The following is a 27,981-nucleotide window of genomic DNA, read 5'->3' as shown; positions in this document are numbered from 1 at the left end:
ATAACATTTGGAGACGTAGACGTACAAATATACACTTCTTGTAATGTATTAACTTTACATTATGTGTATATATAATAGTGTTTTTATTTTTTTAATAATATTAGTGGAATCAATTGACTCAGGATTTCTCTTATGCAATGCAACATGCGTACTGTCCATAGAGCTGTAGCCTACCTGTTTGTCATGGGAGTTGTCTTGTCACATTTTCCATACATGACCCATGCCATTGTGACACTATACAACTTAAGTTTGATGCGTCACCACCATTCACCACACAAGGTAAATACTACTGGCTGCTATTTGCTTCAGCAGGGCATGACGATGGACGCTTGGGCGGACACCAAGAAAAATAAATAGCCGATCTACAAGCTCACAGTGCGTCGCGGAAGCGACGCACTGTGAGCTTGTAGATCGGCTATTTCTTTCTGCGCGAGACACCGCCTCGCGACGACGCATAAATGTCACGGCCGTGTCCCCCCGCCCACCTCCACTTTGAACACACATCACGGATTGACGTTGACTCTTCTCTCTTCTGAGAGTTCCTCTGGGTGTGGATTGAAGACAGACGAAAAGTAAGTGACGAAAACATTGGTTTTTTATTAGAATTTAGTGTCAGAAAGATGATGTTCCGTCTTGTGTGCTGTACAGCTGTAGCAGCAAGCCCCCGTACGTTTGCTGCTAACTTCCACCACGGCTGCTCCTGCTTACTACTACTGCTAATAAACGTTTACAAGAAAACCTCCCTCTTGTCTTCCCTTTCCTCGTTATTCGCTGCTCGCTTGTTTGCATTTATATATTATACCTAACGGATCGGTCGGTTTATCATCGCGAACGGTGCAGCTATCGTTGTTTTGGTTGTTCTAAATCCAAAAGTGGACATTTGATTCGGTGGAGCTATAGCCACAAAGGTCTATTTTTAACTTGCTTTATTTACTTACTGGCTGTTGTGGAGATTACAGTAATGTTAGACACGGCCCGGGCCCGTCTGTCTGTGGGGGGATTATAAGGAAGTTGGCACTTTTAAGGGTGCGCACATAGGCCTCCTCCTTAGAACGAGCCCAAGAATGTCTGTGATCTATCTTGCATACATTTCATATACTGGAATACATGAAATGTATGTAAAATCACAGACGTCTAATGGGCTACCTTAGAACCAGGACGGATGGATGAATTGAAATGACACTTGCGTGTTTACTGGCCTGCTGCTCTCTCAGAATGAAACTACGGTATGCTTTATTGTGCCACTCTAAATGATCATTGTAAATTTCTGCTGTGGCTGTTAATTTAAAGCCCCAGCCAGCCCCCGTAGTGTTCAGGTTGTGGGAGGCCAGATAAGATTTCCCAACTGGCCTATAAACCTAGCTCTGATCCATAGCTCTAATGCGCATTAGATCTATGGATCAGAGCTACTATAAACCTAACGTTACAGTTGCCACACACTACCATTGGTTTGTATTTTTGAAGTAACCTAACAAATGTGAAGCAAGCCTAATTATAGCCTTAACTGTCGCATTTTATTTCTGGGGTCAAAGACTTGGGCTCAGTGGGGTCACATATTTGGGGGTGGGGTGCTTCACTCTTCTCCAGCCTGTCTGAAACTGTCACCCTTTTTAGTCTGTTAAGACGTTTTTATTCTTGTCAAATGTACAGTTATCTGTTTATTTGATATAAACTCCTGTGGGGTTGGTCACCGTTGGTCTTAGCTGTGCTTGGGCTAGATTACAAACGTCATCTGTTGCTTGCTATAATTATTGTCACAGTTTGTCAGACATTCTCTCTTTGAATGGCCTCTGTGTCATCTGAAAGTGAACTTTTGTTTTAGATTACGGAACTTCTTTTTCTAGCACAGTCACAGTGTTGACCAATTCAAATTCGGAGGCGTTGGTAATTTTTTCCATTGTCCATAAAATGCAAAGCAGAAAAACGGGAGGAGTGTGTTCCATGTAAAACCGCTGTCGGGCTGGCCATGGAACAAGTGGGCCTGTTGCAATACGCAGAGTTTCCTCAGCATCCTGTGCTGCCTGCTGTCACCCGTTTAAAAAAATGTTGTCTTATGAAAGCATGAGTTTAGCCTTTCATGCAAGACCATGCCACTACAGTTGCTGTAGGTAAAACCCAGGCATGTGATCATTGTGATGCATGGGTGGATATTATCAAAGATCAGGTTAGACCTGATCTTTGGTTCTGGATCAGGGGAGCACTTGAAACTCTCAAAAGCTCTTGTGGACCACCCATCCGATCCGACCAGTTGACATTTTTGCTGCTGTATTAGATGGGGGTGGGGTGGTACTTATTTGGGGAAGAACATTGAGAGAATGAATGCTCTCTTTTTCAAGGACACCCTGAGTGCAACATGGTCACAAAGTACAAATAACACCATTTTGCATAAAGTGAAATATAGTGGACATTATGATGCTTGCTAATACACTGGGGTTTACAGAAAACGGGTACAGTCATTAATTATGTGTTGCATCAACAAATAGTGCCTTAAATGACTATAGAGATCAGTTTGTCCAGTTTCAGAGATTCTTCCTAACGATCAAATCAATCAATGGAACTAAACCCTACTTAAATTCCTACTAACGAGTATCGATATCACAATGAAAACTTGTGGCATTTTTCATTTCTTTTTTTTTTGTTATGTTATCAATTAAATCGTGGTGTTTTGCCAATTGTTTGGGGTCTCACTTGCAATATCCTCACAGCCCCACGGGTCGAGAATTGCTGGTCAAGTGGAAAAATAACAATACACTGCCTATAGTATGTCATGCTGTACACGTGACACTACAATACAGTTCAATTCATTATGTTCCTAAAATAGACAAACCATAGTGATGAAATGGTTGGTGTCACAGCCTAGTAACTAGGCTGTGACACCAACCATTTCATCACTATGGTTTGTCAGGTGCTATTGTGAAACTAGGCCCTAGTTTCACAATAGCACCTGAATGTCTCTGTACTTGATCTGAACTGCATGTTGTCAGAGGGACGTTTCAGGAAGGTTAAGCACAACGGCTGAATGGACCACATCCTCTTTTGCTTTCTTTATTATTGACATGGAAACGGAAAGTTCTGCACGCCAACTAGAGTCCGTTCAAACAATTTTAATTGGCAAAAGTGGTAATGTTTCGAGCCAAGCAGACTCTACCTCAGATAGAAGGCTGCTTGGCTCAGAGTCAAATTAAAAACTCTTCTGAGTGCATACAGTATGTTGGTTTCTATTTCTATGTCACTGGCAATTTTTTGGATCCAGTACCCTCCTACCCACTACCCATCCGATCTGGTGGGCATGTCTTGTTTTATTTGATATGTTTGGGTCTTCTCTGGATTTTGGAGAGTACTTCCTCAGCTAGATTCCCGTGGGGGAATGAGAATCCTAAGCAAGGAACTGGGAGGAGGCGTTTGTGTGTGACTTGGTGTGTGTACTGTTTTCAACTCTCTCATTGCTATGGCAACATGTTCAACTTGCGTTAGGTGCCATCGCCCACATATCATCAGTAAGCTCTAAGCTGAACAAACGACTGTTTTCTCTGTGAATCTGTTTGTTGCACCAACAACGACAACAAAAAAAAGAATAAAATACCAATGGTAGTACAGTCATACATACAGTGTATATATATACATACATACTGTACGTACATACAGGTTTACTTCCTCACCCTGAGGCTGCTTATTTTATGCTGGATCAAGTATGCTGCTCAAGTATTACACTGCCCTCAGGCCTGAGTAGTGGTAAAATAAATCCGATGCCAGTCATAATAATGGGTAATTATAATGGCTGTCTTTTTGGCAATACTTTTCCAGGTTTAAAGCCATGAGTTACCCTGGATACCCTCAGCAAGGAGGATACCCTCCCCAGCAAGGAGGATACCCTCCCCAGCAAGGAGGATACCCTCCGCAGCAAGGAGGATACCCTCCGCAACAAGGAGGCTATCCACCCCAGCCCGGAGCATACCCTCCCCAGGCTGGAGGCTACCCACCGCAGGCAGGGGGCTACCCCCCACAAGCAGGGGGCTACCCCCCACAAGCAGGGGGCTACCCGCCTCAGGCCGGAGTATACCCACCCGTGCCACAAGCAGGTAAAGCTGTGTTCACTAGGCCTCCTGCCTCCTATTTTTGCATAATCGTCAATCGTTTCCATCTTGAGATGTCCATACATTTGCAAAAAGAAAGAAAAATAATCAGATCTACAAGCTTACACTGCGTAATTTCATGATGTGTTGTAAGCTTGTAGATCAACTATTTCCGAAGAAAACAATATTAAATAATGCAGCGATTTGTTTATTTAAGTTATTTGTCATATCTGCCTGTGATTACGAAGCCTAAAAGGCCAACAGAAATATGAATTGTAACGTTCCAGTGTACAATGCAAAAAAACAAACATACAATTGAATCGTTAATCATAATTATTTTTGTGACTATCGTCAAGTTAAATTTGTAATCGTGTCAGCCATACTGTTCAGTGCACCTGTGCCTACGTAGAAAAATAAAAGGTGGTGCATGGGTGTGTTACAGAGGTCAGATGGACAGTGAGTGACAGTCATGTACTCTCTGTGTACGTAACGGGCATCACAGGGTTTAGATTTTAAGTGAGAGAATGCTTGTGTTTTCTGCTGTTGCTAAGAGAAGCAGCTCTCACACACTGACTGCTCATTCAGTGTGTCTGCTGTTTGGAGCCTCTTATTCAACCTGCTAGCTGGTAGAGGACTGAGACACTGGACAGTGAGCATGAGCAATTAAGGCTCATTCCTGTCTCAATCCAATATGGAAAAGATTCCACTCCTTTCTGGCAGCAGTTGTTTTTGGCAGCACATTTTTATTTTAGTTTTAGTCATAGTCTCTTGAATAGTTTTCATTTAGTTTTAGTCACATTTTAGTCACCCGGAATGTTTTAGTGTTAGTCTAGTTTCAGTCGACTAAATATCATAAGATTTTAGTCGTAATTACTGTTTTTACACCTGAAAATAGCCGATCTACAACCTCACAACGCGTTTCAGTGCAACACGTTGTGAGATTGTAGATCAGCATGCAACAGATTGTAAAATGACTTTAAATTATACTGCATCTCTTGTCCACTAGTGACTAGTCCCTTAACGTTGTTTCAACGTCTAATCTGATTTCGGTATGTCTGTTATCTGCTGCAGGCAGCTGGGGTGGCGGGCCGGCGGGCGGCTATCCCTCCATAAGTCTCAACAACTTGCCCAACCCAGGATTCAGTGCGGCCAGTCTCCCTGCCATGGTAAGCGTTGCATGGAAAACACCTTCACCCTCACTCACCACAGAAAATACCCTCAAATGTCTGCATTTCAACATAATCACATGATTGCGTTGAATGTTCCAGTTAGCATGAATTATACATCCAAAACATCCAATTTATGTGATACGGTAAGGGTTTTTCAAAGTCCCATCTTATAACCCTCTGTGTTGTACTGTAGCTTTCTTCATCAGTTTTCCTTTCCACTTCTCTCGCATGAGTAATATAATCATGTACCGCATTATCCACTCGAGCCAGTGCTTTTAAAGAAGGCTGCAGCAACGATTAATCGATTAATCCTAATTAAATATTACATTTAATATTAAAGTCGTTTTTTGCAGTTGTGGGCGTTTTTCTACTCAACCATAGTTTTTCCAGTGTAACTGGTGTAACAGTGTAAATGTAACTGATACAGAGGAGTGAGCCATCTCTCTTTCCTTACAATCTGCTGATAGTTGCACATGCACAGTAGCAACTGCAAAGCAAAATATGACTCATAACAATGGTGGCGCCCTATGCAGAATCACATGTTATTGTTATGCAAGATGATCTAAAGTCTGAGGCCATTTTACCCTCAACATCTTGAAGAAAAGGATTACCTGCAGTGTTGTACCTGTGTGCAGGATTATAGGATCAAGAACCAAAAATATGGCTTGAATATTTATTGTTACCTTTTAGAGTAGACTGACAGATGTGTAGGTATTCTTTAATCAAATGTATGCATTCCGAACAAGAGTAAAGGTAACATGGGTGGTTATTTCTAATTTATTTGTCTTTTATTTGAATAGCAGCCTAATATGCAGCTGAGCAAAATGTATTTTTGAATCAATTATTCATCTTTAATGTCTTTAAAAAAAAAAAATCTTTTAAATAATCGTGGCGATTAATCGATTATGAAAATAATCGTTAGTTGCAGCTGTACTTTTAAAACCTGACAATCTGCCGCAACCTTTCTCCCTTTACCTTTGTTTCAATTCTGTATCTGTGTAATTTATGTCGCATTCAAATGTCTAACAAATATCTGATAATTCAGAAGCTGATGGCACATTTTATCATTTGGCATGGTCACCCTTTGTTTTGGATGTTGGCTTGTATAGCAGGTACAAAATCAAGATGTGGGATAAAAGTATTACGAGTACGACATTAGTCAAATATTTACATGGGTAGTGGGATATCTTACCATCCATAAAATAAAGTGTGACCTCTGCTTGCATATAATTCAGGGAAAATCAGGGTTCTGTGCATCTTTTATGGCATGCTAATCTTTTCCCAATCACAGGGCCAACAGATCTCTGCTGCCATGGGGGGATTTACTCCAAACCCGTCCATGTTCCCCCAAGCCCCTGGGGGGTACCCACAAGCCCCCCAGCCTATGGGGTTTGGTAATCCCCCCGCTAACCAACAGCAATATGGCATGTACCCTCAGCCAGGAGGGACCATGCCCCAAGGGCCAGGAATGGGCTACCCTGGACAGCCAGGCCAGGCCCCGGGTGGATACCCTCGCGCGCCATCGCCCAACCCTCCCATGGCCGGTTATGGAGGAGCCCCGTCGCCAGGGGCAGGGTACCCGAAGGCCCCCTCACCAAACCCGTCGTCCATGCCAGCCTATGGTGGAACCTATGGTGGAGCCATGCCGGTAGCGCCTGCCATTAATGTAAGACACGTTCAAAAGGGCATAAGGTCTTGTATGCAGTAGAACTACTGGCCAAAGTTTTGAAATGTCAGTCTGCGGTTTGATGCAAAAATAATATTTTGTAGTTGTTCATATACTGACTGATTTGCAATGGGGAAGTCACTCTTGTTCTTAGGCCTGTCACAAATAATACACAATCGCCCAATTATTAACTATTTGAGGAAATGGCAATTATTTTGCATAACTGTCAACATCGTTTCCATGTTTCCTTTCGGCTTTTCCCTTCAGGGGTCGCCACAGCGAATCACCTGCCTCCATCTCACCCTGTCCTCTGCCTCCTCTTCTCTCACACCAACTAACGTCATGTCCTCTTTCTTTCTACATCCATACATCTTCTCTTTGGTCTTGTTCTTAAGCCTTCTGCCTGGCACTTCCAACCTCAACATCCTTCTACCGATATACTCAGTACTGTCCCTCCTCTGTACGTGTCAAAACCATCTCAGTCTGGCCTCTCTGGCTTTATCTCCAAAACATCTGACATGTGCTGTCCCTCTGATGTACTCGTTCCTGATCCTATCCATCCTTGTTACTCCCAGAGAGAACCTCAACATTTTAGTCTCTGCTACCTCCAGCTCTGCTTCCTACAGTACATACATTTTCATACATTTTCCAAAATGAGCAGAAGTGGCCGATCTACAAGCTTACAACACATCACAAATTAGCAGATGAGCTATTTCCGCTATTCTTAAATATTTGTGAAAGTATAAAATTAACGTGTCTTTGCACATTTACGTTATTTGTCATATCTGCCCTGTGCAGTTTGATTATGAAGTCTAAAATTCCAAGCAGAAATTTTATTTGTATTCATTATGTTCGATGCCAAAAACACAATTCAATTGTTAATCGTGATTATGTGTTAAGTAATCATCAACGTAATGCATTTGTGATGGTGACAGCCCTAGTTGTTCTTTCAGAGAGGATACCGGGGTACAATTAAGGACTTTCCTGGAGCCGACCCCCTGAGGGATGTGGAGGTTCTGAGGAAGGCCATGAAGGGCTTCGGTGAGTTCCTTACCAGAATCAACTTTACACAGTTCATCAAAGTACAAAGTTGTGTGCAATTTGTTTCTGTGCATAGTTCCCATGCACAGAATTTTGCAACAAACACAGGAGGGTACAAGTAAAGCCACGACTTCTCTGAGCAAAAACGCAGGTCTCATTGAAAATGAACTATAGGCGCGTTTTTTCGCTCCCCGTTTGCAATGCCCTTAAGGGATTTCAGATAATTTAGAAGCTTGGGCAGCCCTTATTGGATCGCTCCTGAAATGTACATGAGCTATTTTGCCATGTATGAGGTAATTTAATGCACATAATATGCGTGTGCTTTCAAATAGGCGGGTAAAAATATGGTTTGACCCTAAAGAAATTGTAACAAAAGGTTTCTCAACTGATGTTTGTAGTATTAGGTGTCCTAAATAACATACCAAAGTTTGACCACCCGAAAGGTGTTTTAAAAAAAAATACCATTACTCCTCCATTATTCATCCTAGAAAAGTAATTTTGGTGTCTAACCCTATGTTTTGGTTATCTAGGAATCAATTAGCATATATAAATTTGAGTCAAGCAATTACAAGTACAATGATATATTAAAGCAATTGGTTATAAGGTTATAACAGTGTAATAGGACATTTCCCTTTTCTATAATGCCTTACTTCACATTCTGTTGAAGCTTTCAGGAGATTTATTTTGATACCATAACAATAAGGAATACATTCATTATTACTGGGCGGTACTGTCATATGATGTGACATTTGTAAAAGCATGGCTGCCAAGTGATAGACTCATTAGACTTGGAATATTACACAAATCATGGAAGAAATGTACAGAGAAATGTCTGCACTATTTTGTTTGTAAAGGTGTCTGGCAATAATAATAATAAAAATAAGTCCCCTATAGGGTAGTGGTTCCCAAACTGTGGGCCGGGACAAACATTGTGAAAATAGGCGATCTATAAAAGCTCACAATGCTGAGTGTCTTTGCACCAAACACACTCGGTAGGACCAAATGGCCACTTGTCTGGTCTATGGGGAAGATGGACTCCTCAGTGGGGATAAATGGGCCTAGAGACTAGAGAGTGTGTGTCAGTACAGAGCTATCACACTGTGTATCTTGGTATATAGGCAGGTGGTGGAGTGTGGCATGGATAGGGTTCAGTTATGCTTGTCACAGACATCTTCTTATTCCCGAGACTGTAGTGTGTAAAATTAATTTCACATTTACTTTGCGTTTGGTACTGCTGGCAATAACCTTGAGCCCTGGGCTCCAGTCTCGGTCTCCCCATAGAATCCCAATCTAACCTCCCTCCACGCTGTAGCCCTGCTGCTATCCAACAAACAAGCATCGCTGCCTTCCAATGCATGGCTTTTTAAGTCATGTGGCAGCCAAGACTATGGACTTTAATGTTTGTTTAGGGCACATGACAACGTAGGATGCCATGTGACCAATATAAATACATTTCGTGTTTTTTGCACTTTTTGCATTTTCATACTACAGTAGCTGTTCTAGAGGAGAGGGGAGAGGATATTCTGCGCCATAATGATCAGTCACTGGGGGCCCCAGTAATATTAATGGTCAGACACCGACTCTCCTGTGAGCCAGTCCGACATAGGGACACCCCTGTCTGCCTGACAAACAAGCATGCACCACGTGGAGGTCTTATAACCACCACTATGTGGGTCTGACCCTTCTGTATACCTATGCCCACTCTAAGCGCCTAAGCTCAGACCTAGGAGCCAGCAGGAGGTCCATTTGGGACCAGCATACATACATTTAAGGACACGACTGCCTTACAGTTTTGCAACATGTGGAGGTCTTTTAGCCACCATCAGTGGAGACTGTCCTCACTACCTATGCTAACTCAAGAGGTCCTATCTCGGGAGTAAGAGCCAGCATGGTCCACATGGGACCAGTGGGACTAGTGAGACAGGCGACATATATAGGAACACTCCTCTCAGCCTAAGCTAAACCCCAATTCCTTAGTTTCTACCTCCTCCACACTCCGTTCCCCAGCATGCCGTGACTTAGAAATTGTTTGCATTTGAGGAGTTGAGAACGAGGAGAGTGCAGACGCCACTTGGAGTGAGATCTGGCAAAGATCTTTCATGTATCGTTTGCAGAACTGTCTTTGTTGAAATGTGTGGCGTATCAATTCTCCTCCTCTACATGACAATCCTCGGAGCTCCAGAATGGTCCAACAATCCAACTGTGTCACACGTCATAATTGCCGCCACTTCAAAATTATGCAGGTCTATTCCTCCCTCCTCGCTCGACGCCAAGGCTAAGGCGGGAGTGGAGGACATGAAGAATGTATAATATTGGAACGTGGCTATTACAATGCACAACATGGAGGTCTAGAACTACCACCACAGGGACAGACAAGCCCCAATCTCTTTAACTGCCCAATGAGCACTCGTCCTGGGCTCTTCTGAGGGTCTTCTTAACTTTGCTCTTCTGTGCTCCAAGTCCCCAGGGAGAAATCCAGTGACCCCCACTCCCCATACTCCCCTGTACCCACCTGAGGGGAACTCTAGGCCCACTAAACTCTAGTCCGGACTAAGGGTTTGGGATTCAGAACCGGGTCCATTTCAGACCCAGTTCCAACATGGGTATCCGGAGCCGGTTCCATAGTTTTTTTATTAACTGTTCCCCAAACGGTTCTCATCAGTGGTCATTTAGCTCCGTTGTGTCTGTGCATGTGTCTGTGTCTGTGTCTGTGCATGAATGCATGCATGCAGAGCCACATTACTGGGGTGACGTCACCCCACCTACATGAGTGAGTAGATTAATCTTGTGACTCATGTAGGCGTATAGATTATGAGATGTTTCCTCAATGTGGACGTGCAACTGGTGCAAGTTGCAACATCCTTTGCAGGAAACTATGTCATTGCATTTATTGCACTTTGCGTGCTCAGCCTCAAGAGTCATTTCCCTCTCTGTTAACCACACTCGCAAAGTGCAATAAATGTGATGCCATAGTTTCCTGCAAAGGTTGTTGCAACTTGCACCAGTTGCACCACGTCCACATTGAGGAAACATCTCAAAATCAATACGCCTACACGAATAACGTTAGAAAATAAAAACTACTAACTTCTACAGAGCTTTTTATTATGACTCGACGTCTTTCTGTCTGAATCACGTTAACTATAGAGCCGAGAATTAAATAAAAATCAATTTGTCTGCACTTATTTTTTACAACTTATAAGAAACTCAATTGCTTTTTATTTGGCTCTAAATTAATCGCGCCACGGCTGAGAGCCCAGCCTTTAGGTGCATATACATATACCTCCATAGATTGATTACTTTATAAACAGTTTGCAGAAAAAAGCACAGGATCATAGCCTACAGTACAATAAAAAAATATTATATTCCAAAAATATATATAAATATTTAGATATTTATTAAATATTTAGTTTAGTTAACTTGAAATTGGTGACTATTTCAGAGGGTTTTAACAGTCACAAACACAATATTGGATTTCACAATTATCTAATTGTATCTCTGCAATTTGTTCAATGGACTCCTAGACCCCAAAAACATAGGGTTAGACACAAAAAGTACTTGTCTAGGATGAATAATGAAGGAGTTGGGCTATTTTAATGGTTTTTAGGCCATCTTGGACGCCATCTTGAAGATAACACCTTTCGGGTGGTCAAACTTTGGTAAACTTTTAGTATGTTATTAAGGACACCTAATACTACATAAATCAGTTGAGAAACCTTTTGTTACAATTTTTTTAGGGTAAGGTGCTTTTTTAACACTTCATGCCAGTGAATGAACAACAATGTATAGTCTATGTGAACTACTAGAAATGTAATTGGCTGTACTGTTGTTGTTGTTGTTTGACGTTGTGGGCTTGTCCGTGCAGGAACTGATGAAAATGCCATTATCGAGTTGCTGGGAAGTCGCTCCAACAGGCAACGTGTGCCTATGTGCAAGTCCTTCAAAACTGCCTATGGAAAGGTACCTTTCATGATGATGTTGAACTTCTTTAGTTATGAATTGCTTTTCGAAACGGGGTTATAAAGTCCTTTTACCATAAGAGAAAAACAATAGTAGAGCTTGTGTCTAATGTTATGTGATGAGGCCGTAATATCAGAGTTGTCTGGTTATCTGAAAATACTACACGGCCCTCTGGTAGCGTCATGCATTCTCTTTAGCTATGCTATAAATGTGTAGCCTGATTATCAGACTGTAGCTTTCTTGGGCGGGGTCTTTGGGCTGGATCCAGGCTAATAAATGTGTGTATAATATATTACATAGGTATTGATCATTATTGGCCCTCCAAATGGCCCTATTCTCATATAGAAGATTATATATATATATACAACTAACATGATACTTTATTTGGGACTCTCGGCAGACAACCAGTTGCAAATGAAACATAAATGCGTGACTTGGAATTCATTACTAAGAGTGTGATCATGACATCCAGACAACAGGTGCTGATGCTGCCAGTGAAATGGGACAGGGGGTCGCATGTCCTCACAGCTCATTATAGCTGGGCCACAGAGCATTTCCCCCCAAGCAGATTCTTCATAACGGTATTAGACCTAGACATAAAAACGTAGTTGGCTCTGGGGGCCGTGTCAAAATTGAAGGCACAATTTTCCTGAGATTCCTTGCGAAGCGTGAGCGGAAGCTTGTCAAGCTTCCGCGTGCGTAACATAAGTCCTGGAAAAGACGCGCTGTGATTGGCCAGTAGTCACTTGAGTGACAGCGAGAGACATGGAGGAGTCGCATGTGTGACGTCACGTCACTTTGGGCAGCAACGCGGCGTGCCTTCGCTATGGCACCTCCGCTTGACTTCCTGCCTTCTTTGGAGACATGTCGCTCCAATGAACTGCAGCGGCCAGTGAGGCATCTATTTGTTTTTTGTCTATAGTATTAGAGCAGGCTATTGAATCGTTCTAACCATGTCCATGTGTCTCTTTCCTCTTATCAGGATCTCATTAAGGACCTGAAATCAGAACTGTCTGGAAACTTTGAGAAGCTCGTTTTGGCCATGCTGAAGACCCCTGCCGAGTTCGATGCCTATGAGCTCTACAGTGCCATCAAGGTTTGTGCTACAAAAAAAAGGAAAGTCTGACAATGTCATGGTCTCCAGTTCATATTACCATGATGTGTATCCGTAATCTGCAAATGCAACAATCGAATCATGTGGATCTCAGAATCCACATGTAAACATGGCATGGCTCCTATGTGAATCTGTGATTCTATGTTGCCAGCCTGTTGCATATATCTATGATGTATTAACTTCAAATATGGGCACGTTTTTAGCTTTACCAGAGCCCCATATCAAAGGTCTCCTCGCTGCTAACGTGCCTATTGGACAAGGACTTGTTGGGGAGGGACTTGGCGAAGGGCTAATTGTGTGCGAGATTAGCTCGCCTCCTGCAAAGCCATATTAAATGTATTTGCAGTACTACTTCTGATTCTGTCAGGGAACAAAACAAACAAGTAGACTACTTGTTTTAGCGACAAAAAGAAAATCAACTAGATGCAAACAAATATAATGTAAAGTAGGCTGGTGCTTCAATGATCAGTGGGACTGGAATACAAAAAAGGCAGCGGTCCGAGAACTCAAAAGGTTAAAGAAATTAGTAGAGGGTAGATTTTAACTTATCCACCCTCTCCTCATTTGTTTAACCTTTTGAGTGCTCGGATGACTGCCTTTACTTTAGTAGACTAAAAATAGTTTGTTTTTACAGAAACATAACCTTTTTAGTTTTTATAGAAACATGACAAACTGACAAGTGTTTGATCCTCAACAGGGAGCGGGAACTGATGAAGCCTGCTTGATAGAGATCCTGTCCTCTCGCAACAACGCTGAGATCAAGGAGATTAACGTGGTTTTCAAAAGAGGTAAGAAAACCTGCTTCTCTCACTGCCATCTTACCAACGACTGCACACGTTGGGGCCCCATTCACTATCGCATTCATGGATTAACGTTCTCAGTCACTACAACTGATTTCAGTCACGTTTGCAAGTGTATAGAGTGTATGCGCATGCATAAAGTGAGTGGCAAAGTGAGTGAGTGCTAAAGTGAGTTTAACGTTGCTTAACATCGTGTAATGTAATCAGATAAGGCTCTTTCTGTGTGGCTGCAAGGCAAGTACATTGTTTTTTTTCAGTAGGCGTTCCCACATAACTTCCGGGTATGATGATGATATCACGCTCAGACCCTCTATTACAATAGCTCAGACCAGCAATAGAATACATGTTCAAAAGCATCTTCCATAAAACCCTAATGGTCTCTGATATTTCATAAAAGCCTCAATTTGCAATTTTCTTCCCCCAACTGGTTGACTTTATGTAACTATGTAGAACATAGTAGGAGCAGTTCACTCAAAAAATTACAAAAATGTACTGTACACACCCCATGAAGCTTTGAATTCATGGACTTTTGTCTCATTCCTAAAACGATAATTTGATGACCGGAGTCTCCTGAGTCTCATATTGACTGATAACTCGTCAAATTATTGTCTCAGGAATGTGACAACAAATATAAAATCCCCATGAATTCAAGGCTTCATGGGGTGTGTAATTGATAGAAAATATGTCTCAGAAATAATCCATCACCCAGGGGTCAAGGTTCAAGGTTAGTTTTATTGTCCCTTGCGGTAAATTAGTTTGCAGCCAGATAATGGTAAAAAAAGAAATGCACACAACAAACATTCAAAACAAGACTAAGATCTAAGAACAGGACACTAGAGACAGAAAAAGTCAGCAAAAGTGCATTAGGGCAATATGTGCAAAGAGGCAAGAATAAAGTGCTATCTGCTGTTCAGCAGCTGAATAGCAGCCGGGACAAAGGTCTCTAGTGCATTGAAAAACTCTATAGACCGACACCCTTGTGTCGGTCTATCGACTTGTCCGACCTACAGTACTTCACTTACTTAGCCTTCCTTTGTTAACAGCGCCAGAGTTAATTGGTGGCAGTCAAAGAGTTAACTCTTTGACTGCCACCAATTAACTCTGGCGCTGTCCCATAACTGTCCGCAATTCTGCCCAAATTAACCGGAAGTAACGATCGGCCATTACTAATCTGCCGATACGATGTGTTAAGAGGCAACTGTAATTGGGAGTTCTTTCATGATAAGTTATGTTTTTGTACAGAGTACAAGAAGTCACTGGAGGAGTTCATCGAAGGGGATACCTCGGGTCACTTCCGCAGGCTCCTGGTCTCGCTGGCCCAGGTACAGATTCAACGCACATTACTCCCTAATATAAAACCCTCATCGGCCCATATACTGTACAGCATGTATGTGCATTAGCAATTCCGTTTGTGATCGTCTTGTGATTACTTTTAGGGTAACCGTGATGAACGTGAAACTGTGGACATTTCTATGGCCAAACAAGATGCTCAGGTAAAATAAATGTCAACATTTATATCTGTATATCGGTCATCTTTTCCACTGTGTTGCTAATTAATACAAAGCTGTTTTACTTTGCGTGTGTGTGTCAACATTTCTTCTTATAGTCCCTCTACGCTGCTGGAGAGAACAAAGTGGGCACGGATGAGTCTAAATTCAATGCCATTCTGTGTGCCAGGAGCAAACCCCATCTTAGAGCAGGTATGGCATGTAGTACACCAGCACAGCACACTGTTTTCAAAGTCAATTATAAATCGTGAGTCATTTCTTTACTAGAGATGTCACAAAGTTATTTCTTCGTACAAACATAATACTCGAAGAACTGAGAATATCAACTGAAATTCTGATGTGTGTGTGTGTGTGTGTGTGTGTGTGTGTGTGTGTGTGTAGTGTTCCAAGAGTACCAAAAGATGTGTGGCAGGGATCTTGAGAAGAGCATTGACAGAGAAATGTCAGGAGACCTTGAGAGTGGCATGGTGGCAGTGGGTAAGTCTGGCAAAGCTTTGGATAGAAGCTCTATATTAAATGCACCATTTACCATTATTTGCTCCACTCCTTTGTACGGTGCTAGTTCACTATGAACGGTGCTGTTCCTGCGATAATCCTCTTGTAATTACTAGTAGGTTAGAATTATATTCATCAATTTATTGCGTAGCGGTAGCACACATTTATTCAGCAAAACTATTTCATGTCAAGGATCCCAACAATTATATGTAATTGGCCGCTGACCGCCATCTGAAAATATGTTCCAGGGACCCCCCCAGAAGCAAAGATTTGAGTTAAAAACGTTCGCTCTGAAAGAATATATAGTAAAAGATTTGTGCAAAATTTTCAAGATTTTTCAAAAATAGCAGATCTACAAGCTCGTAGCGCAGCACTCTGTGGTTTACTTTAGAAACACCAGCAATACTTGCATAATCTAAAGATTAGATTATGGAAGTATTGCTGGTGTGACCTTGAAGGTCAACTGTGTAATCATTTGCTGTTGAATTTCCCCCTACTTTGCTACTTTGAGTAGTGCGGCACTCGTTTATTTTGATTGATTATTTTATTAGATGATAGATAACAAATGCAAAACAGTACATGGTACAGTTAAAGCACATTGATCCAAAAGGATAGCACCGAAAAAAGACCTTGCGGTCTTGTTTCCATTCGGGTCCCATGCATTAATTCACAACACAATGATGACAATAATCGAGATATCTCAAAAACATGATAACTGTACAGGTGGAAGTACAAAAAAAAAATCAAAATACAAATAAATCACTCGAAGGGTTGGTATAGGGAGTTTGGGCAGTCATCTTCTCTCCTTTTGACCCGCTGACATTGATAGGTGATTTTTCAAACTGGTGTTAAAGGAAGCCAGTGATTTGGCAGTGCTGTGGAAAGTGAATTTACCCATATTTGTTCTATATGTGGGTGGCACCAGATCATTATTTATACTCCGTCTAGTGTTGTGGCTGTGAGAGTTGCTCACCTTTGTGAGGTAATCAGTTAAGTAAATGGGGACTGAGGGCACAGAGGGCAGGGCTGAATTTACAATTGAATGTCAGCCCCATTTTCAACTGCTTGACTCTGTCTTCTACCCGGAGCCATCAAAATGCGTTGCATAAAGGTGGGTCATTGGCCCTAGGCCTAGAAGGAGTCAGATTAGTTTGTTCTGGGAGGTTTGAAGTTTCATTTTTTGGGACATTGAGATGTTCGAGAACCAGGAGGTACAGGCGTAGTCAAATATGGGCTGAATAAGAGCTCCAGCTAATGTCCTGAGAGCCCTCTTGTTAACAAAGGAGGAGATTCTCCCCAAGAATCTTGTCCTTTGATTTACTTTTTTGATCGCCCTTGTTGCCATGCCTTCACCTGTCAGCTTGATGTCCAGGATACAGCCCAGATATGTTATCTCTACTTTGCTAGCAATTACAATGTCGTCAATTCTGACACTGAAATAATTTACCCTACTAAGGGAACTAACCTAACCCTTAACTTTAGGGGAAATAAGGACATTCCTCTGATTGATTGTGCACATCCATTAAGCCTAGTTAATGATTGTTAATGGTTAATGATAGTGCCATCATGCAACAAAGGTGAAAATGTGCTGTCGCATTTCAGTTGAATAAGTTATGTTGTCTACAGTTTAGAAGTGAATAGAAATGCATAATTGCAATGCATGCTTATTGTATGTGACAAATTACATAATACAATATTGGTTTACTTTAGATTATGCAAGTATTGCTGGTGTGACCTTGAAGGTCAACTGTGTAATCATTTGCTGTTGTATTTTCCCCTACTTTGCTGTCATTGCTCAGGGTTATGGTACAGTAACCTGATTTTTTTTCTTTTATTTATGAATTTGCCTCTTCATTTTACACACAAGTATAAATATATTTAAGGTTCTTACACACAAGTATAAATATATTTAAGGTTCTGTGTGAATAGTGCACCGTGCAGTGTGGAATGTTTGTTGTGGTGCTGAAGCTTTTCGTTTTTGTTTTTCATCATTTCTCATGTTTCATTAACTTTTTCCAAAATGTGCTTTTAAGTTTTTAGTTTACTCCATCTGCTCCTTCTTGCCCATACAGTACATTTACACCCCCTTAATTTCTTTACAGTGTGCAGTGCATTGTTTTATTTTATTAAATCTTTGTAAAAGGTAGCTGTGTGAAATTATTAAGGGTCGTACACACCGACCACTATAACTATATCTTTACAATGTAGGCATTTACCAGACTCTCTTCTTTATTCAGTGTGACTTTAAGTAGGCAAGGTAAACGCATACTTCTTTATTCAGTGTGACTTTAAGTAGGCAAGGTAAACGCATACATCAAATGGAGAGAGAAAGTGTAGTGCATCAGTAGTCTAGGATCATAGGCAAACCAAGAACCTAAACAATATAATATCAAAAAATGTCTAGTTGGCCTGGAAACCAGACGAATCTGCCATCAGTGCAAAACAATAACAATAAAAAGGGCCTCTGCATATTTGGTCTGGCCCGCTCGGTTATGATTGGATTTCCCTGCCGCCAGCCGCAAGCGTCACCAATCAGGGCCCAGTATGCAAATGTGGGGCAGGTTTATGACTATTTTATTTTAATTGGAAATGGCGGTTACACCCAGAGATTCCAGACTAAATGTCTTATCTACGCAGTGACTTTAGTCTGGCCATGCCAACACTTTTCTTTTTAGTTCATAGTTCTAGTGCTTGGTGTGGACGGTCCATTACTGTCTTATCATCTTCATTTTTATTACTTTACTTTTGTCACTTTATACCTACTATACACTGGTAGTATATTATAGAGTAGAGTACCGTGGACTGTATTGAGTAATTGCATGTCTTCGGTAACAAATGATTGTTTTGTGTGTTTCAGTGAAGTGTATTAAAAACACACCTGTCTACTTTGCTGAGAGGCTCTACAAGGCCATGAAGGTGAGACACACCAGATCATCTTCCATAGAGAGAGACAGTCTGTCATATACCGCATATAATGTCTGGATTTAACTGTATGAACTGTATGTGACATACAACTGTATGTCGGTATTCTTGTATTACTAGCAACTGCAAAGGCCAAATATATCCCTACATGTATAGTAGAATTTGAGAAATTAACATTGTGCGGACACACACACACCCTTTTAATGTAGCACTTCTCTTTTATTTTTCTTCTTAATAAAGTTTGTTCCTTTCTTTTTGTTTTATGCAATGCGACTTTGGGTATTAGATTTTTTGGTGTGCAATACCTGAACGCAACTAAATACAGCTCATGCTTTTGGGTTAAAGGGCATTTATAAAAATGATTTCCTCAAAAGTACAGTAATACGAACGTGTGTGTGTGTGTGTGTGTGTGTTTTGTCAGGGTGCCGGGACCAAGGATAGAACTCTGATCAGAATCATGGTCACCCGCTCTGAGGTCGACATGTTGGACATCCGCCAGGACTACGTGAAGAAATATGGAAAGTCACTGTACACACACATCTCTGTAAGTATCACAATACTACCATGTCTGTAGTTTACACACACACATACATCACTGTAATTATCACAATACTACCATGACTGTACACTAGGGCATTAAGCGACTAGTCTACTAGTAAATCCACTAGTGGACCTTGTTGGTACTAGTTTACTAGTTGATAAGATTTTTTTTTATTTCCCCCCCGATTTTGTAGGCCTCAAGATCAGGTAGATTATAGCTATAGTCACCAATGTACACAGTTGTGTACAAAATTTACAAATATTTATTTCCAAAAAGAACTACTACTTTTTACATAATGGGTAGTTAAACAACTAGTCGACTAGTAAACTAGGCAACTAGTCGACAAGTAAAAATGACTAGAAGTGAATGCCCTAGTAGCCTACTGTACACACACATCTCTGTAAGTATCACAATACTACCATGACTGCACACATAGATCTCTGTACGTATCTAATCACAGCCATAGTCACGCATTTAAACACACAAACCCTAGCGTCCTTATTCTGAGGAATAGACGATCTACACATTGTTCACAGCTTGTAGAGTACAGCTTGGTCAGTACAGTATATAGGGTTTAACCCTTTTTGGGGAAGGGAAGTTGGGAGGAGCCTTCACTTCCGCTTTATATTTTACTCATGATCAGAGCTTCCGTGCTCCAGAGTGTATGACGGAAGCATAATTTGAAAATTGCGATATAGGTTGCTGCTTAACAGAAATGTATATATATATTTTTTTAAGATATTTTAAAATATTTTCTTGAATGGACATTAACTTACTTACTCAGATTCCGGGAGGCGTAGAGTAGACTATATTACATTCAGAGATTGTGGAATAATACACAGCTACACAGTCCTACCAGACCCATAGCATTTCTCAGAAGTGCAGGGAGACCAAATACCATCACATTTGTTAGTGTTATTGTAATTATATTCATCTTTTTTTTTTCCACCAAAAAAAGTCACATATTGTAGCTTTAAGGCAACCTGAATGATTTGCTGTAGACAGCCCAGATTACAACTGAAGCTATGTTAAATAAATGTATTCAAAGGATCTGTTTGCTAATTTATCGTGTGTGTGTGTCTTTTCCGGCAGGGAGACACATCAGGAGACTATAAGAAACTGCTACTGAAGCTCTGTGGAGGGAGTGACTGAGAAGGAGGTCTTATAAAATAAGACTATGTTTACTGGCTGGACGTACAGTATATCGCTTGCACGATAATCTGCAATAATGCATGCCATGCAGCCAATCACTGTTCTCTATGCAATGCTATCTTGCAAAAACGAATGTCGTATATATCAGAACCGTCTTTTTTTTCTACATTATATGCCAGAAGGTTTTATATTTTTTCTTTTCACTTGTATATTTGCGCTGGATATTTCAGGTTTAATGGAAATGGCCAAATACGTTTAGAGTTGTAAAGATATTTGATTAGAATTTAAATGTTTACATTTAAATGTTTTGTTATTAGGAGCATATCTTTTTTTCTTGCCAATATTATATATCTTTAATATTACAGAGAAAGATTTATTATCAAACTGTTTAATATCAGTATCAAAACTAATTGTATTGTATAATATCAGCAAAGCTGAATTTTGTTAGACACAATACTTAGCAGCTAAGTACCAAAGTGCTCCGTCTCATGTTCGTCGTCATTTAAGGCCTTTTGTATTTTATGCTTACGTTCGTTAGCATTTATTTTTTATTATAATTGCGGTACCTGGATTTTATTCACAGACCACTTCTGTTCCGTAGTCCTATGTTTGTGTCTGTGAGCGTAATCCCATGTTCAAACCTCAGAGCATCCTATTTGGAGTTCCAGATGCTTTGATGAATATCTCAAACAATAAACAGCCAATTATTCACTTTGGAAATGTCCCCGTTTCATCAATGTCGCATTTCAAGGAAGATATTGCATCGTATTACTGGGCTCGCCCTGTTCAGAGTTTCAGACCCATGGACATATTTTTGTCCACATTTATTAAGGACCTTTTATTTTATCCAAAGTGCTTTTACATGTGCATAACGCCACCCATTCTCATACATGCCGGACAGCAGTGGTAGCAAGTAGCCATGCAAGACATGCGTTGAGAGCAGGGTTCACTGAGGACGATTGAACTGGGAGCCGTATGATTTTCAGACATTCCAGACAACCTCTGTACTGTAGCCCCTGAGCCAACCCTGTAATGAACACGGATGGCAACTTCCCTCGGTAGATATCATTTATTGGATAGAGCTGAGTAAGCTGAACACAAATGCATTTTAAATGTCTTGTAGGATATCATAGGACCACCACTTTGAAAATTAAGGTTAATGCGGTAGATTCATATTGCCACTAGATGGCAGTAAAGCATGAATGCTGCTTAGCAGTGGTGACATGCACTGGTTAGTGTTTGTTGACTGCTTCCAATATATTTCATGTAGGCTACATTGTTTACTAATTCATACTCTTCTTTCTTAATATATTCCACTCTGATTAATTGTCCAATTCTGGGAAAAGGTTGTTGATAATTGAGCTCAACAGCCAATATAGGCTTACACCTCTATGATGGCTGGACCAGTTTATAACTTGGTTTGGGCAGCTACTTAGTTTACCATCCATCCATCTTCAACCGCCTATCCGTAGTCTGGTCGCGCCTCGCAGGGACAACGGCTCCACCAGAGAGCTCCAGAGCGTTTCAAGGCCAGTGAGTCGATGTAATCGCTCCATCTGCGCCTTGGTCTGCCCCGAGGTCTCCTCTCAGTGGGATGTGCATCGAGGACCTCCCTAGGGAGACGCTCGAGAGGCATCCTAACCAGATGCCCGAACCACCTAAGCTGGCTCCTTTCCAGGCGAAGAAGCAGCAGGGCCCTTTTCATTCTTTATAATCACCTTGTTGTCTTCTGAATGTCCAATCTTGGTGTGACATCCACACAGGCCCTGCAGTCTACATGGTCAAAAATGTGTCCATCCTATACAGTATCAGTGTCAATTGGCTGGCTCATTTTATCAAATTGTATTCCCAGTGGGGCACACGATATCAATCGACGTATTTTTGAAAGATTGTATTTTGGTTGATTTTGTAGTGAAAATGTAACTAATGTATTTGCTTTTAACAGTGGTTGTTGGTTCAAATTCATTTGTTGAAACATTTTCATGTATGTTTATTTGAGATACTGTACGTACTACGTAGGCTACTGTAGGCAGCGCTATGAGAACATGGGTTATTCTAACACTACTTTTTCAAACAGTGCCAGGCAGGACTCGAGGAAGGTTCTCTTAATGGTAGCTGTAGAGTTCTTGTTGTGTTATCAATTACTGTATTTGTTTAAATTGGGACGTGTCTGTGATTTTCATGTTGCAATTTAACCGTTTTATAAAATTAAGCAATAAGCCATGTGAGGTCCCAGTTTACCTTTTATAATGATCTAATAGTGCATAGTTCAATCACAATGTCACATGTAATTATACAGTCTAGTATACTCTACCATTTATTCAATGGAAGCCAGCATAATGAAGCTACAAAACATACAAAGATATAAAGCTACAAATTGGAGTTGAGCTGGGACTTCCAGACTCCAGATGCAAAGATACAAAGATATAAAGCAGAAGCTACAAATTAAAGTTGAGGATTTGGGACTGATAGACTCCATTACAGATGCAAAGATACAAAACTACAGCTGAGAGCGGCTCCAATGAGCGCGAACCAATCAAATTGTCCCGCCCGCCCGCCCGCCCTTTTCACCCTGTTCTGGTTTGTAAACAAACATGGAGACTGCATAACATGGAGGTCACGAATTTTCGCCGTTAGCCAGCCAGTTTAAAGTATTATGGAGGAATAAACACTTGTATCTATGCCTATTACAAACATGTACTGTAACATTTATAAGAAAGACAGGCCAAGCCAGCCCGGGCGTGCTACGCTGTGAAATAGACAGCGGGAGGCGGTAGCTAGCGGGGCAATGCTAGCTGGGTATGCGTGGAAGAAAGTCGAACGGGAAAATACCAGGTGGCAGGTAAGGAAAGCCTTTCATTAATTTTTACATTTTTAAATATGCAATTATATGCATTATGTAGGAAAATATGCAAAATAATAGAAAATGTGAAAAAGCTACTGCCTACTATACTGTGGAAGGGTTATCATGTATTAATTTACTTGTATTGATCCTATAAACAAATAAAACAATTTAACATAGGTCTAGTTTTTCCCACCAATTTTGGAGCTCTGGCTCAAATAATTGAACCCGGTTCCCCAACCGGTGGAAAGGGGGTCTTTGAGACCCACTGGTTTTATTTCCACGAGTGAGCCTGAGCCACCATAATGCAATATCAGCACCCTGACTCTGTTCGACCAGAATGGAACAGAGCCTTCATTACTAGTATCAGACTATCAGTGGTGGACGAATATTGTGTTCTGCAATCTGCTAACACCTGTGAAGGAAGCTGTGCATAATACTCTTAAGTGACCACAAGAGGACTCCCTCTATCTATATACCGGTATGCATCAGTCTGGCTGTGTTGACGTTCCCATGTTCAGTTCATTCCTCAGTGACGCTATAGGTTAGGACTGTTGTACTATACAGCAGTGGTTCCCAAAGTGGGCTCCGGCACCCCCAGGGGTCCTTGAGGGAGTTCCAGGGGGTCCTCAGCTAAATGATAGTTTGGAACCAAATTAACCCTAATGGGTCTGTAACTCTGAGAGTGTACAAACGGAACCAAATGGACCCAAAATTAACATTGATTTTACAATATAAATTGGGGTCTCCAGAGATAGAAATGCCATTCAATGGGGGTCTGTAGACTAATATGCATGTCAACTTGTGGGTCCTTGAAACCTCGCTGGCAAAGACCATCCTACAGGGGACAGTGGAGGGGAAGCGGAGAAGAGGCAGGCAGAGAAAGTCGTGGATGGACAACATCAAGGAGTGGACTGGCTGCAGTTTACAGACCCTGCTACGCACAGCTGAAGACCGAGAGCGCTGGAGATCCCTGACTGCCTGACTGCATCCACCATGACACCCATACGGCCCCCTAGGCCATGGGATGAGTAAGGAGTAAGGTAAGGAAATGAAAATGTAACTAATTCAGTAGCAGTAACAATAGCGTTTTCTCTCAGTCAGTTGATTCTTCATATCCATATGAGTGCAGCGGCCTGGATGTTTTATTTATTTTTCAAACACAGTTCTTATAGGTGATACCAGGTGGCAGGTAAGGAGGGGGATTATAGGGATTACAATGCAAATAAAAAGTGCAAGAACCTGTGGATTTGCGCACTCTACCGATATTGACATCAGACTTCGATGCTCTATGGACAGCTTTAAATGTATTACCTGCCCCCAAGACCAATGCTTTAATGAGATCTTTTATTTATAGATCATTGTCTCATTGGACTGGCTGCAGTTTACAGACCCTGCTACGCACAGCTGAAGACCGAGAGCGCTGGAGATCCCTGACTGCCTGACTGCATCCACCATGACACCCATACGGCCCCCTAGGCCATGGGATGAGTAAGGAGTAAGGTAAGGAAATGAAACGGGTTGAGAATCATTGCATCATCAATCATTGCATAATTATTATCTTTTCAAATGGGGGTCTTGTAGATCTGCTGTTTTCAAATGATTTGTATACATTTGAAAACATGAATTGGGACAATCTTGCACATTTGCACTTTTGGTACATCAAGTAGGCCTACATTTGAATTACGGAATTTTAGGGCGCGTTCGGAAATACAGCACCGGAGCGCAATCGCCATTAGTTTGCATTGCACAGTGCGCTCAGTGCGCTAGTATTTCCGAACGTGCCCTTAGTTGTATGTGAGTACTTTTTATTATTTTACAAAAAAGAAAAAAAAACATTGCATGGATGCACCTGGGACGTATCCTCAGTGATGTATCCCAAGGTCGGGTTTCGCAACATCATACCCCTCACTCGGGTGAAGGCCTATTCATAGTCTGGATTTTCAGTGGTGAGGTGACCACCGCTCTGGTGGTGAGGTAACCACCGGAGCTGAAATAACATTTCAGCAGGGTGGTGGTGGTGGTGGTTTGCTCTTCACCGCGGCTTGTGACGTCATGTTGTAGTTCGGTGGTCACCTCACCACCGAAAATCCAGACTTTGTATGAGCCTTGACCCAGCCGGGGTGATCAAGTCCCGATTTACGTCCCAGTAGCTAGTAGCTACCCACGATCAGTCCCATTAGGAAAAGACAAGGGCCACAGAATCCGCCGCTCCCAAACTACTCTGCCGGTAGGTCCAACATTTGGAGGTCTGGCACGTGGAAGGACTAGGCTCTGTGGGTTGACTCCCGTCCGGGCCCCTACTACATCTCACCAGGTCCACTCCTGCTCTCACCAGGCCCAGGACCTGTGCATTGCACCAGACTCCCAGCACCAGCCACTTAATTCAGGAGCAGATTCTTGAGTCTCACTGGTTCCGCGGGCTCCATTGCGGGGGGGGGGGGTTTCTGCCTTTATTTGATAGTGTCAACTCAAGTAAGCTGACAGGAAATGGGAGAGAGAGACGGGGTCCACATCTCTCCGACCTTTGCAGAGTGTCACGTACTCCCTATCATATGGGGAGTACACGTTGTGACACTCTGCAATGGTCGTCTGGATCGGGACTCGAATTATGGAGGATTAGCAGCCTAGGTGCCTTCTAGGCCGGCCCGGTCCCTGAAATCATTTTCACTTCATGTACACACTTTTGTAAGATGCCTTAGTGCTGTTGTTTTTTCTCTACCGAGGACGTACCCTGCTGCTGGCGACATGATGGGGAATGTAAAATCTAAAATTTTAATTATATTGAAGACAAGGCTGCGATCCGAGCACTCAAAAAGTAAAAAAGGAGGAGAGGGTGGATAAAAATAGAAGTACATTATTTATAAAAGTTAAAAGAATCCAACATGTTTCGACTCTTAACAGTCTTCATCAGGGCTAGTAGGTACTAGGTACTAGCTCAAATTAAGACTAAATGTATTGACAATTTCGTCAATAAATAAAAACTAGACTAAAATGTTAGTTAGGGACTATACTAGTGGATAAGAGATCCTGTATAAGTCATTTTACAATTGGTTGCATGCTGAAAATAGCAGATATACAAGATCACAACGCGTCGCAACGCATTGTCATGAGCTTGTAGATCGGCTACTTTCAGCAAGTGTAAAATTAGCCACTACGATGGCATCAAGGCCCGCCAATATACATTTTAGTCGACAAACATCTTATGATATTTAGTCAACTAACACTAAAGCATTCCAGGTGACTAAAATGTGACAAAAACTAAATTAAAACTATTCAAGAGACTATGACTAAAACAAAAATCAAAATTTGCTGCCAAAAACAACACTGGAGACTGAGAGCAGGTTTCTTTTAATTCACTTGTACTGTTCAAGTCAATCATGAGCAGTAAAACTCTTGTTTTTATAGACAAATGATCAATACACTACTAGAGGTTCCTATTAGAGAGCCGAAGTCCTGACGTCACTCGCTCGTCCCCTCGATTCCCCTGGTTCACGAAAGTAATTTCTCTATGGAGAATAACATGGGGTCATCTTAAAATCGTTTCATATGTTGTGGTCCAAAAATAAACAAGCTGTCTCGGTGTTATTGTCAGGGAGGTGTCTCTGTATCGTTTACGACCGGCAGTCACTCATACAGTATATGATACAGTCTGTTTCTAGCGAAAATGTAACTAATTCAGTAGCAGTAACAATAGCGTTTTCTCTCAGTCAGTTGATTCTTCATATCCATATGAGTGCAGCGGCCTGGATGTTTTATTTATTTTTCAAACACAGTTCTTATAGGTGATACCAGGTGGCAGGTAAGGAGGGGGATTATAGGGATTACAATGCAAATAAAAAGTGCAAGAACCTGTGGATTTGCGCACTCTACCGATATTGACATCAGACTTCGATGCTCTATGGACAGCTTTAAATGTATTACCTGCCCCCAAGACCAATGCTTTAATGAGATCTTTTATTTATAGATCATTTTCTCATTGGAATAACTTGCCTCGAAACCTCTGCTGCATTTACAGTAAATTAACTTTTAAAAATAATCTAAAATTGCATTTGACACTGAATGTGTTTTACTTTGCTTTTTAACTTCCTGTAATTTCCTGTAACTTCAGTTATTTTTATTTGTTAATTCAGGTTTTGTATTTTGTATTGTTTGTTTGAGTACTGACATTTAATAATTTTGTATTTATAATTGTATTTGTATGTTTTGTATGCTAGGAAGACTAGCTGGTTGCCTATCGGGATCCTTAATAAAAATCAAAATCAAAATGCTCCAGTCCAAAAATAATAATAGATGAGTCTGTAATGTGTATCTAGAGTCGTTTAACTTTTATGCTACCTTGTAAAGACCATTTAGAACCAAATGAATCTCACGCTTTGTGGTGACCGAGAGAGAGAGAGAGAGAGAGAGTCCTCAGGGTAAAAGTTAAAATATAGGTAAAGTATCACACGATGGAAAAGTATAACTAGTAAAGATGCCAAATAATTGAAGTGGAGTAACGAGTATATTTGCCTCTGAGATGTAGTGAAGTAGAAGTAAGCAAGTAGGCTAAAGTTAAAGTAGCCTCTATATTAGGAGCAGTGGCTGCCATTAACAAATACTTTTTGTTATTTGTTATATTTTTCAGGAATATCTAGCCACAGTCAGCGTTCAGTGAGGATTCGGAACAAAGCCGCCCACACACAACCAACCGGCATCGTT

General features: G+C 41.3%; 1 protein-coding gene across 2 annotated transcripts; it reads left to right on the top strand.

Moving 5' to 3' along the window:
- Nucleotides 1–460: 460 nt before the first annotated feature.
- On the top strand, nucleotides 461–21,158 carry anxa11a (annexin A11a). Of its 2 annotated transcripts, none has more exons than XM_080781498.1 (15): nucleotides 461–572; nucleotides 3,805–4,079; nucleotides 5,145–5,239; nucleotides 6,681–6,908; nucleotides 7,862–7,949; nucleotides 11,812–11,906; nucleotides 12,889–13,002; nucleotides 13,718–13,808; nucleotides 15,063–15,142; nucleotides 15,257–15,313; nucleotides 15,427–15,520; nucleotides 15,710–15,805; nucleotides 18,681–18,739; nucleotides 19,167–19,289; nucleotides 20,379–21,158. In XM_080781498.1, the coding sequence occupies exons 2-15, from the start codon at nucleotides 3,815–3,817 to the stop codon at nucleotides 20,436–20,438; spliced, it is 1,545 nt and encodes a 514-aa protein (XP_080637624.1). In that variant the 5' UTR covers nucleotides 461–572; nucleotides 3,805–3,814; the 3' UTR covers nucleotides 20,439–21,158. The 2 variants fall into 2 exon arrangements, with proteins under 2 accessions (XP_080637624.1, XP_080637623.1); XM_080781497.1 differs by having other exon boundaries at nucleotides 6,534–6,908.
- The last annotated feature ends 6,823 nt before the right edge of the window (nucleotides 21,159–27,981 follow it).

This window comes from Protomyctophum bolini (genome assembly GCF_963924005.1).
Source record: "Protomyctophum bolini genome assembly, chromosome: 14".
NCBI lineage: Eukaryota > Metazoa > Chordata > Actinopteri > Myctophiformes > Myctophidae > Protomyctophum > Protomyctophum bolini.
This window is presented reverse-complemented; position numbering and strand designations above follow the sequence as displayed.